This window comes from Corylus avellana, chromosome ca8 (genome assembly GCF_901000735.1).
Source record: "Corylus avellana chromosome ca8, CavTom2PMs-1.0".
Lineage (NCBI taxonomy): Eukaryota > Viridiplantae > Streptophyta > Magnoliopsida > Fagales > Betulaceae > Corylus > Corylus avellana.
In genome coordinates, this window is record NC_081548.1 from 14,426,398 (window position 1) to 14,438,813 (window position 12,416).

At 36.3% G+C, this 12,416-nt stretch overlaps 1 protein-coding gene across 1 annotated transcript; it reads left to right on the forward strand.

Annotated features, from left to right (window-relative positions):
- Positions 1 to 8,422: 8,422 nt before the first annotated feature.
- On the forward strand, positions 8,423 to 9,619 carry LOC132190920 (uncharacterized mitochondrial protein AtMg00810-like). Its single transcript, XM_059605946.1, has one exon. The coding sequence runs from the start codon at positions 8,423 to 8,425 to the stop codon at positions 9,617 to 9,619; it is 1,197 nt and encodes a 398-aa protein (XP_059461929.1).
- Positions 9,620 to 12,416: the final 2,797 nt, after the last annotated feature.

Sequence of the window (12,416 nt, forward strand, 5' to 3'; positions counted from 1 at the left end):
ATTATTTTTCCTTTCCACATGACACATGCTAAATTGTGAAAGCGCACATTCAGAAAAAAAAGGTGGCTAAAGTTAGATGCGTTTGATAAAAAATGTTGAATATTCATAAGGAAACTTTGATCGTTTGAGACGAAAGATTGAATGTTCTAGAGGAAACTTCAATCTTTCGCAATTAATCTTAATCCTATTTCAAATAATATAATCATAATTTTAAAAATTGTGAAAGCGCACATTCAGAAAAAAGGTGGCTAAAGTTAGATGCGTTTGATAAAAAATGTTGAATATTCATAAGGAAACTTTGATCGTTTGAGACGAAAGATTGAACGTTCTAGAGGAAACTTCAATCTTTCGCAATTAATCTTAATCCTATTTCAAATAATATAATCATAATTTTAAATAATCTAATCCTAATGAGTTGGAATAGAATTACAACTCTATCTCACCCTAATTATATCCCTATCAATTAAATTTTGATTTGGGACCACTAAAGTTTGCATATTGCAATGAGAGATATTGATGGTCGATAATGCTGCTATTTTTTTTTATGGACTTATTATTCTAAGAGGCTGATATATAGCTTGTAGAAAAATATATAATTTTACACACAAAATAACAATGGTAAGCTATAAAATTAAATTATTTAAGCTATAATGATCATGGAGATTACTTGACAATGACAATGAATGAAGAGATTACCAATGTGGTACTAAATCCCTGCTAGAGGGATAATTAATTGACAATAAAAGAGATTACATGCAAGCCAAAACAAAGAAAAACAAATTAAATCACACTCTTGAAGAAAAATAGAAATAATCTTCAATTTGATTATGGATACACCCTCAATGTGATTACTATATACATTAATTGCAATCGCAATTGAAACCAGTACCACCATTTACTTACAATTGTAATGCCCCGACTTTTATATATACTAGTACATAACCCGCGCTATGCGTGAGATTCTTCTTTATAATTTAATTTTAAAATTTAAACGCATCTCAATCTTACTTTTCACATGAAAAAATTTATCATGCATCTTTTAACGAAAAGACATACTAAATGTTATACACCAGTACATTATTGAACATGCACTTTTTTTTGTTGAAGTGTACTGAACTTGTACTTAATGACACAATCACACAGATGAAATAAAACATAAGACCATTGAATTTAGCTTAATTTATTTAAACTAAAACATGGTAAAATCTTTGTTCCCGTCGGAGTAGTTTAAAACGAAAAAAAGTATAAAGAGGAAAAAAAAAAATAGCAAGAATAAAACTTGAATTCTGATTATCAAAGCATTAATAGAAATTTGTAAGAATCTATTATATTGTTGGTGTGATACCTATTATATTTCAATACAAATAAAACTCGTATACTTTTAAACATTCGAAGAAGAAAAAAAAAAACACAGAGAAAAAGAAACAAAATATTTTTTTATGAATACAAATTAATACAAAATTTTTTACTCAACATTTAATGTTCAATGCTTAATTATCTATTTCATGTTTCCAAAAAATGAAAATCTTTTTATTTTTTTTATTTTTTTTTATTTTTTTGGCACAGTAATCAAATAAAATTTTGCTTTATTTAGCCTGAAAATTTGAGTATAACACAAATGAAAAGAAAATCTCATAAAACATTCAAATGAATTACAACATATTTGTAAAAATGTGAAAATATTTGTTCTCATGTGAGTAGTTCAAAATGAAAATAATAGCAAGAATAAAACATGTGGATTTTGATTATCAAACCATTAGTTTTTAATATTATTGGTTTGTTACCTATTATATTTCAATGAAAATTAAAATTCACATAATTCTAAAAATTCTAAAAAAATACAAAACAAACTAAATAAAATACTTTTTTATGAATACAAAATAAAACAAAATCTTTCACTAAACCTTTAACGCAATCAAATCAATCCTCACATAAGGTGCAATGCTTAATATTTCTTTGATGTTTTGAAAGTATTTATGTTCGATTTATGCTTATTAATCAAATAAATGTTTGCCTTGTTTTATTTTCAAAAGCATAAAAACACTTTAAAAAATGGTCGAAAATTGTCTAAATCACATAAACAAAACAAAAAATCAAGTAAAACATAGAGCCTTTATTTTAGTTTAATTCATATACATTAACATGTTTAAATCTTTGTTCGTATAAGTATATATGATTTAAAATGAAAAGTATAAAAAAGTAAAAAAAAAAAAAGAAAAAGAAAGAAAGAAGAGTACATGAATTATAATATAAAAAATTAGTAGAAATATTTAATATTTTTAGTATGATATCTATTAAAAAAACATATAAGCACTTTGGTAATCTGTTTCCAATTTCTTAACACCAAATCCTATATATTGTTAAAAAAAAAAAAAAAAATCCTATATATGGTTTTTTATGTATACTATATTCTACGAGATATATATATATATATACACTACAATTTATAAAAAAAAATAGCAAGAAGAATACATGGTTTATAATATAGAAAATTAGCATGAATATTTAATATTTTTAGTGTGGCATCTATAATTTTTCAATACAAATCAAACACATAATTTTGAACATTTGAAAAAAAAAAATACAGAGGAAAATAAATTTTTTTTTTAATAAAAATTTGTTCCTATAGATAAATGGTTTAAAATGAAAAGTATAGAGAAAAAAAAAAAAATAGCCTTTTAGAAAAGTGGGCAATATGGCCGTTTTTTTTTTTTTTTTTTTTTTTTTTAATGACTTTTATGTTTGGATTTTATGAGTAGTTAATTAATGTAGTGTTTTCACAAAAAAAAAAAAAAAAAAAAAAATTAATGTATGTTTTTAAATTCTAAATGTTGTCTTTATATAGTTTTGGAAAGTAATAAATTCTGAGAAAATAATATCGTATATTAAATTTTTGAACTTAATAAAATCACATATAAGGAAAATTATTGAAATATAATTAAATGCTCTTAATTAAGCTAATTTAATGACCGGTTCACTCTTAAAAAACCAATTAAAAAATTATGCATTCAAAAACTGGTTTAGCCTTTTACAAAATTAAAAATGTTATAGTGCAATAAAAAGATCATTTTTGGCCCATAAAAGTCTTAGGTGACAAGAGGCCATAGGCTCAATCCGTAGTTACTGTGGCCCCACCCATTGATGAGCCTATGACCTCTTGCCACCTAAGACTTTTATGGAAAAAAAAAATTGGTCTTTTTATTGCACTATAGCATATCTCTAAAAAAAAAAAAAAAAGGGTTCACGCTACATATTGCAATTCTAGACTACTTCTAAAGAGTGATTCAGCTTATATATATATATATATATATATATATATATGATAAGCCCTACATATAGTGGAATTATTTTAGTTCTATGTGGCGAATTGATCACTAATATAGTTGCAGTGGAAGATTACTAAGCATACATTTTTTCTTAATTTTTTTTTTTTAAACCACAAACTCAATTCAAACCACGCTATACCAAAACCTTGTAATTGGAAGCATATTTTAGCCAAAAAAACATAATGTCATTACGTACATGTACCAAATTACTAATGTTTCTACATTACTCCAAAAGTTGCGACAAGCGGCATTTACAAACATCTACACCTGGATAGAAATTCAGACACGCGTATATATAGATCTTCTTCAAGAGCTCTAAAGAGTCTTCACATTCCGTCAACCCTCGTGGAATTACATCCCAACCATATATATAAAGTGAGCAGTTAGAAGATATTTGACTTCTTGGTTGTCCATGTGATTTTCGTGTATTCAATTTCTATGGAATAAAAAAGTTTTCTTCTCATTAGTGGGATAATAGGGTGGCTTCAGCCATTCCTAACCAGTTCTTGGGGTGGCCGAAGCCACCCCCATTGCTTAGTTGAGGTGGTTGGCTACTCCTATGACAAAAATGAGGTAGCTGGTCACTTCATATTTTTTATTAAATTATTTTAATTTTTTATTATTCTAATTTTAATTTTTTTTAGAAATTAAATAATATTTTATTATTTAATTTGTAGAGAGACACGTAACATTTTGTTGAGCATTGAATAAAATTGAAAGACTTAAAATTCACAATTAGAGAATGTCTAATTATCTCACTAATAAGAGGGGATCCAGATCTGTCCCATTCAGGTTCCTAACGGTACACAGAATGCCGCGTCCATGCAATTTGCCACGTGAAATTACTCCTAACGGTATTGCATTTGCAGGGGGCCAGCAACGTGGAACTTGGCAGCTGGCTTCCCATTCAGGCTCCTAACGGTACACAGAATGCCGTGTCCATGCAATTTGCCACGTGAAATTACTCCTAACGGTATTGCATTTGCAGGGAGGCCAGCAACGCGGAACTTGGCAGCTGGCTTCAATTTATTTTATTTTATCTTCCACCAAACCGTTTATTGGCCCCTCCTCTTTTTCTTTTAGACATGCATGCCACATGCACATCTGGCGGTGGAGACATTGATGCACTCTTCCAAAGGTGCAATATGCATTGGGACAATTATTGTATTATTCAAATGTTAAAAATAATTGGATTAAAAATTATTCAAGGTTCTTTTTATCAATTAAAAAGATATGTGTATGATATGATCCGGTAATCTAAGAAGATTTGTTTTAGATGGATGAGTTGAGTTCTATTATGTTAAGGAACTAATAGAGTCTGTTTTATTGTTGTTCTTATCTTTTAGCATTATCCATATAGTTGTTCTTATCTCTTCTCTTTAGCGTTCTAGTTGTATTTGTTCTACTTGTTTGTATTGAATTAAGTCTCCTAATTTGTATCAAGTTTGAGTTTGTCAAACTTGATTACAATTGTAACTTTTTGCCTATATATACAATGAGAACGATGCTGAGACTTCATTCCGCCAAAAGCAAGTTTCTTTGCTTTCTTTCATGGTATCAGAGCCTTACGGTTCATACCCTTCTCAATAAGATCCTTGACTCTCTCAAATTTTTGGGCCTTCTTCAATGGAATCAGCTTCTTCTCAAGGCAAATTCGCAGCTCTTCTTGCTGCCCTCATATCACCTCTTCTCTTGCCGCACCTGCTGTACTGCACCAAATTGCTGCACTGCACTAGATTGCCGCGCCGCACCTGCCCTATTTCTTCAGCACAATTGCTGCACTGTACCAAGCAGCACCAAATTGCCAACTTGCATTGCTGCATTGCACCAGATTGTCGCACATACTTTCTTTCTTCTTGCTGCACCAAATTACAGCCTCATTGCTGTTCTTCTCCTTGCCGCACTAGATCATAGCCGCATCTCCTTGCCGTGTCCCTGATACTGCACTCATGACGCAATCCGGCGACGCCGCTCTATCCTTCACAATGCCAAACATTGCGCATCTCTGTCAATCCAAGCTCGATGACAGCAACTAGCTCAGATGGGTGTTTCAATTTAAGCCCATCCTCAAAACTAACGGCTTGATGGGCATTGTTGATGGCTCTGAGCCATGCCCACCAAAGCTTATTCCATCTTCTCCGGACAAAACTACTCCTGATGTCCCAAATCCATAATATATTCTTTGGGAAAAGAAAGACCAATGTATTCTCAGTTGGTTAATTGCAACCTTAACTGCTCCACTTGTGCCTACTATTTATGGGTGTAAAACCTCCAATGAAGTATGGAAAACCCTTGCCACTCGTTATGCTTCTCCATCAACGTCTCACGTCACTCAATTGAGACGCCAACTTCAGACTCTCAGACAAGGTAATAATCCATGTGTTACCTTTATTCGAAGTGCAAAATCCTTGGCTGACCAGCTAGCTATAGTTGGCAGCCCCATCACCGATGATGACCTTGTATCCTACATCATAAGTGGATTAAGCTCCACCTACAATTCTTTTGTCATGACCTACTCCATGATAACAAAGAATACCACTATGTCTCTTGAAGAATTTCAGTCTGAATTATTTGGACACGAACAACTCATTGAACATCAGGCTGCCACTGACAAACCACAATCCTTTGCCATGACTGCTCAGAAGCCAGGTTACAAACAGAGATTCAACAACCAAAGGAAACATTTCTCCAATTACAGAAATTCCTATCCCTCAAAGAAGACTTTCAACGGATCTCCTGGTATACTCCCAACCCCTGCTTTCTCTCAAGGAAAAACTATTACTGGAAGCGCCAGCAACTACACTCCAAGAAGCAATTCTCCCAACAACTACACTCCAAGGAGAAATTCTCAACCTGGCATCCTCTCATCCAACCGACCTCTTTGTCAGATATGTGGCCGCTCCAATCATTAAGCATTGGACTGCTTTCATCGCATGGATTATTCATTCCAAGGACGACATCCACCATCTGAACTTGCTGCAATGGTTTCCCAATCCAACGATCTACAAGATGAAGATGAATGGCTTGCTGACAGTGGAGCCAATACTCACATCACTAATGACTTGAAAAATCTAACTTTGCAGCAACCATATCAGGGTAATGAGACAGTAGTAGTAGGTAATGGTAGTGGACTTGGTATCTCCCACACTGGCTCTTCCTCTTTTCTTCCCTCAAATCAACTCCTACATCTTAAAAATATTTTGCATTGTCCTGATGCTACAACAAATTTACTTTCAATAAATAAATTTTGCCGTGACAATAATTGCCATTTTAAACTAACTGATACCTATTTCTTGATTAAGGACAACCTCACAGGGAAGATCCTCCTACAAGGGGCAAGTGAAGATGGTCTCTACCCATTAAGGCTACAACACATCACCAGAAATAAAGTCAGAGCATTTATTGCACAAATTGGGATCAGAGTGTCTTCTTCAGTTTGGCACAACCGCTTAGGGCATCAAAGTCATCAAATCTTGCAGCATCTACTTCATAACTACTACCTTCCTGTGTCTTCAGTTAAGTCGAGTCAATCTATTTGTGTTTCATGTCAATTAGGAAAGAGCAAAAAGTTACCCTTTGTTGAGTCAAGTCGTATTACCACTGCTCCATTGGAGCTTATTCATAGTGATGTATGGATTTCTCCTTTATCTTCAATCAATGGAAGCAAATGTTATGTTATCTTTATTGATGATTTCTCTAGATACACCTGGCTATTTCCTCTAAAACTCAAATCAGATGTTTTTGAAACCTTTGTTAAATTCAATTGCTTGATAGAAAAATTATTTTCCCTTAAAATTAAACAACTTCAAACAGATGGGGGTGGTGAATACACCTTTCATAACTTTACTAAATTTCTGTCAACACATGGTGTTCTTCATCGAGTCACATGTCCACATACATCTCAACAAAATGGAGTTTCAGAAAGAAAACATAGGCATATCATTGAATCTAGTCTTAGTCTCCTAGCTCAATCCCACATTTCTTCTAAATACTGGGTTGAGGCTGTCAGTACTGCCGTGTATCTTATCAATAGATTGCCTACCCCTACTCTCCAAAATTCAAGTCCTTTCACCAAACTCTATAATAAGGAGCCAGACTACACCTTTTTAAAAACTTTTGGTTGTACTTGTTATCCTCTCTTAAGACCCTATGCCAAACACAAATTGGAATTCAGAAGCAAACAATGCATCTTCCTTGGATATTGTACCCACCAAAAGGGTTACAAGTGCCTTGATCCCATCTCCAATTGTGTATATGTCTCTAGACATGTTATTTTTGATGAATTGGTGTTCCCTGCACAGAATAGAGCAGCATCTTCATCCCCTAACGGATTAGATCCTTCCCCTACAGGTATTGTTCTTGATCCTTCTCATTTTTACTCTATGAATAATTCTGACTCTATTACTGTTCACACCTCAACCCCAATCACCTTGCCTTCCCCAGCACAAGTACCTATTCTAGATCTAAACACTCCCCTGACTACCCCTATTGCTGAATTACTACCACCTAACCCTGATCCTATCCCTGATCCTATCCCCCACCTAGATCAATCCTTACTTCAGCTTTTGCCTGCACCTACTGAACCAGCCTCTCTTCATATTGTCACAAGATCTATTACTGGAAACTCCAAACCTAAGTCTTTTCCCAACTATCAGCTATTCCTATCCTTAAAATCAACCAAGCATCCACTAAAATCCTTTCATGCTACACCCTTGCCTTCTATCCCTACCACATTTGCTCAGGCTATTTCTAACCCTAAATGGTTTGCTGCAATGGAAAGTGAACTTCAAGCTTTAGTTGACAATGGTACTTGGTCTCTCTGCCCTAGACCTCAACATCGAAACATCATCAAGAATAAGTGGGTTTTTGGGCTAAAGGAAAAATCAGATGGCACTACTGAAAGATACAAGGCAAGACTAATGGCTAAGGGTTTCCAACAAAGAGATGGTATTGACTATACTGAAACCTTCAGTCCAGTTATCAAACCAGCCACTATACGGATCCTGTTGTCCTTAGCAATCCACTACAATTGGCCCCTCAAGCAATTGGATGTCTTTAATGCTTTCCTTTATGGTTAATTGAATGAAGAAGTCCTCATGGAGCAACCTACTGGTTTTATTGATGCAGCTTTTCCAGATCATGTTTGTAAGCTCAAAAAGGCCCTCTATGGTCTAAAGCAAGCCCCACGAGCCTGGTTTCATAGATTGTCACAAGCTCTTCTCAATCTTGGTTTTGTTGGATCCTTAGTAGATACCTATCTTTTTATGATTCATCAAGGCTCTGTTCATATTTACATACTGATATATGTTGATGATATCATAGTAACAGGTACAGATTCAGCTATCATGGAGACTCTCATCCACGGCCTTCAAATGGAATTTAAGCTTAAAGATCTTGGCTGCCTTTCATACTTTCTAGGCATCCATGTCCTTCGTGACAAAACTGGCTTACATCTAAATCAAGGTAAATACATTATTGATTTATTTGATCGTGTGCAAATGCTTGGAGCAAAGCCCTATGCCGCACCCTGCACTTCAGGCAAGAAGCTCATCAAGCTTGATGGTGATACTCTACCAGATCCCACAACCTATCGTCATATCATTGGAGCTCTACAATACTGCACACTCACAAGACCTGACATAGCCTACACTGTCAACGAACTGTGTCAATTTCTCCATTGTCCAACTACAGAACATATAAAGGCTGTTAAAAGAGTTCTAAGGTATCTCAAAGGCACACCAGATCATGTCCTTCACTTCACTCCAGGTCCTCTTCAACTTCAGGCATATTGTGACTCTGACTGGGCAGGGGATCCTCTTAATCGCAGATCCACTACAGGGTATTGTGTTTTCTTCAGCTCCAACTTAGTTTCTTGGCATGCCAAGAAGCAGCCTGTTGTCTCAAGATCTAACACCGAGGCTGAATATCGTGCAATGGCCATTACAGCTGTTGAACTCTCATGGCTTCGAATGCTACTCAAAGAATTGCAAGTTTCTCTCCATGATCCTCCTGTACTCTGGTGTGATAACATAGGAGCTATTGCTTTAGCTTTTAATCCCATCTACCATGCTCGTACCAAGCATATAGAAGTTGACTATCACTTCATTCGTGAGAAAATTTTTCACAAAGATCTTTGCGCTAGCGACATCCCAACTCAAGATCAATGTGCTGATATCTTTACAAAGGACCTTACCTCCTCTCGATTTCTTTTCCTCAGAGACAAACTCACGGTCACTCCCCCTCCCATTCGTTTGAGGGGGGCTGTTAAGGAACCAATAGAGTCTGTTTTATAGTTGTTCTTATCTTTTAGCATTATCCATATAGTTGTTCTTATCTCTTCTCTTTAATGTTCTAGTTGTATTTGTTCTACTTGTTTGTATTGAATTAGGTCTCCTAGTTTGTATCAAGTTTGAGTTTGTCAAACTTGATTACAATTGTAACTCTTTGCCTATATATACAATGAGAACGAAGTTGAGACTTCATTCCGCCAAAAGCAAGTTTCTTTGCTTTATTTCATATTACACATAAACCCATCACTTGAACCTATGGGTTAGAAGCCCAACATTCCAATAAAGTCTGATATATTCGAATGGGCCCTATGAATACGACCCAGCATGAAACAACAGATGCGACGTCGTTTGTTACACTCTCGATCGACCGAGGATCACTTACTCTGCCACAATGAATCTCCCTCACCTAACATCCAGATGCATCCGTCACAGTCAAGATATGACTCAGCTGTATGGACAGCTCACACATGGCAAGATCATCAGAACGGTTACGATCTGTTTATAAAAGACTCTTGACAGTTATGCACCATCCTTGCAATCCGATCAATATAGATAACGACCTCTTACCGATCATAATGACATAAGACACGAATATTAACTCTACTGGCCGTTACGCCCAAATCCCAGATCCTTCGCCTGGTCATTATAGCCACCTCCGCATAATTAACTATAAAAGACCTCACTTCATAGGTGTGCATAGGCACAACTTTAAGCTCTCTACTGAGTCCCCATGGAGGAGGAACGACTTACCACCCCCGGCACGTCCTCTTAACGTGTGCTCTAGTTTTTGTAGGTTTGATAGGTAGCACTAGAGAAGAACGAATTGGCTTGGATTCCCCTTAGGTCCACCGTACTGAAAACTTCCCCAATAGTTTGGTGCCGTCTGTGGGAACGACTAAGCCGTTCTTACATAAATAATATCCGCATTAATGGTGAACACAAGGTCAAGAAGCTGAGCCCGCATCGAAGAACCACCAGTCCTAGCCAGTCAAAGGTCACCATTGGCACATTAGAATGCCGGCGACAAGAAGCGCATTGCTTCTCTCGAAGCGCAAATGGCACTTCTAATCCAGTAGAATGAAGAACTGCACCTCCGATTTCCCTCTCCATCTTAAATCAATCAGGCTGAACATTCAGATGGGTAAGGAAATCACGGTCATCGCTCCGATAATCGAGACCTCCATTCTAACGATCACAGCTGACAAGGCGAGAGTTGCCATCTCCTACACAACCACACCCGTCAAGGCGAAAACTCCCGTAACACGACGGAACCTCAGCCAATCACGGCTCTGAGAAGTGAAGTAGATAAAGCCTTGGCGGAACTTAAGACAAAGCTCGAGGCATTAGCCACCATAACCACTGGGAACGTAAGGAATTTCCTCTGGAAAGTAGTTGTTTGTTGATACGGCATTCCGCGTGCTTTTGTGACCGACAACGGCAAACAATTCGATTGCGAGCCTTTCCGAAGTTGGTGTGCCAAGCTTCATATCATAAATTATTTCTCGTCTCCCGGACACCCTCAGGTCAACGGTCAGGTAGAAGCGACAAACAAAACTCTGATGAAAACTCTAACGAAAAAGCTTGAGGACAAGAAAGAAGCATGGGTAGAAATCCTTCTAGAAGTGCTGTGGTCATACAGAGCCACCATCCGAACGTCGACAGGAGAAACCCCTTTCTCTCTAGCATTTGGATCCGAGGCAGTCAAACCGGTAGAAATCGGTTCGATCAGCTTCCGAGTAAGCACTACAACCCCGAGATGAACGGAGAGGGAATGAAGTTACTTTGGATTTGCTCCAAGGAAAGAGGGACAATGCTCAAACGATGATGGCAGCTTATCAACAAAGAACGGCCAGATATTTCAATAAAAGAGTCAAGCCAAGACAATTCAAGACTGGGGACTGAGTCCTTCGGAAGGTTAGTATAGCCACCTAGGACCCAACAGCAGGAAAACTCGAACCAATAGGGGAAGGACCGTACAAAGTCATTCAAAGTCACCAGCAATGAGCATATTACCTTATAGGATAAGGAAGGAAAGCCACTGCCAAAACCCTTGAATGTCGATCATCTGAAAAAAATACTATCAGTAATTTTTCTATTTTATTTCTTGTGATTCTTGAATATTTCAACATAAAGTCTATTCATGACGACTTACTTAAGTGTCGGAGAACCCTTGGTCAAAACGACAATCGGGCCTGGTAACAAATTCCTTGTATTGTAGTAGTCTCGGAAACAAGGGAGTAAACCCTTAACAAAAAAATCCCTCGTCTCGAAAACAAAGGAGTAAACCCTTAACAAAAAAATCCATCATCTCGGAAACAAAGGAGTAAACTCTTAACAAAAAAAATCCCTCGTCTTGGAAATAAGGGAGTAAACCCTTAACAAAAAAATCCCTCGTCTCGGAAACAAGGGAGTAAACCCTTAATAAAAAAATTCCTCGTCTCGGAAACAAGGGAGTAAACCCTTAACAAAAAAACTCCTCGTCTCGGAAACAAGGGAGTAAACCCTTAACAAAAAAAATCCCTCGTCTCGGAAACAAGGGAGTAAACCCTTAACAAAAAAATCCCTTGTCTCGGAAACAAGGGAGTAAACCCTTAACAAAAAAATCCCTCGTCTTGGAAACAAGTGAGTAAACCCTTAACAAAAAAAATCCCTCGTCTCGGAAACAAGGGAGTAAACCCTTAACAAAAAAATCCCTCGTCTCAGAAACAAGGGAGTAAAACCCTTAAAAAAAAAATTTATCGTCTTGGAAACAAGGGAGTAAACCCTTAACAAAAAAAATCCCTTGTCTTAGAAATAAGGG

Excerpts from the sequence above, each read along its gene's own strand:
- LOC132190920 (XM_059605946.1), top strand. The coding sequence starts at position 8,423 with ATGGAGCAACCTACTGGTTTTATTGATGCAGCTTTTCCAGATCATGTT.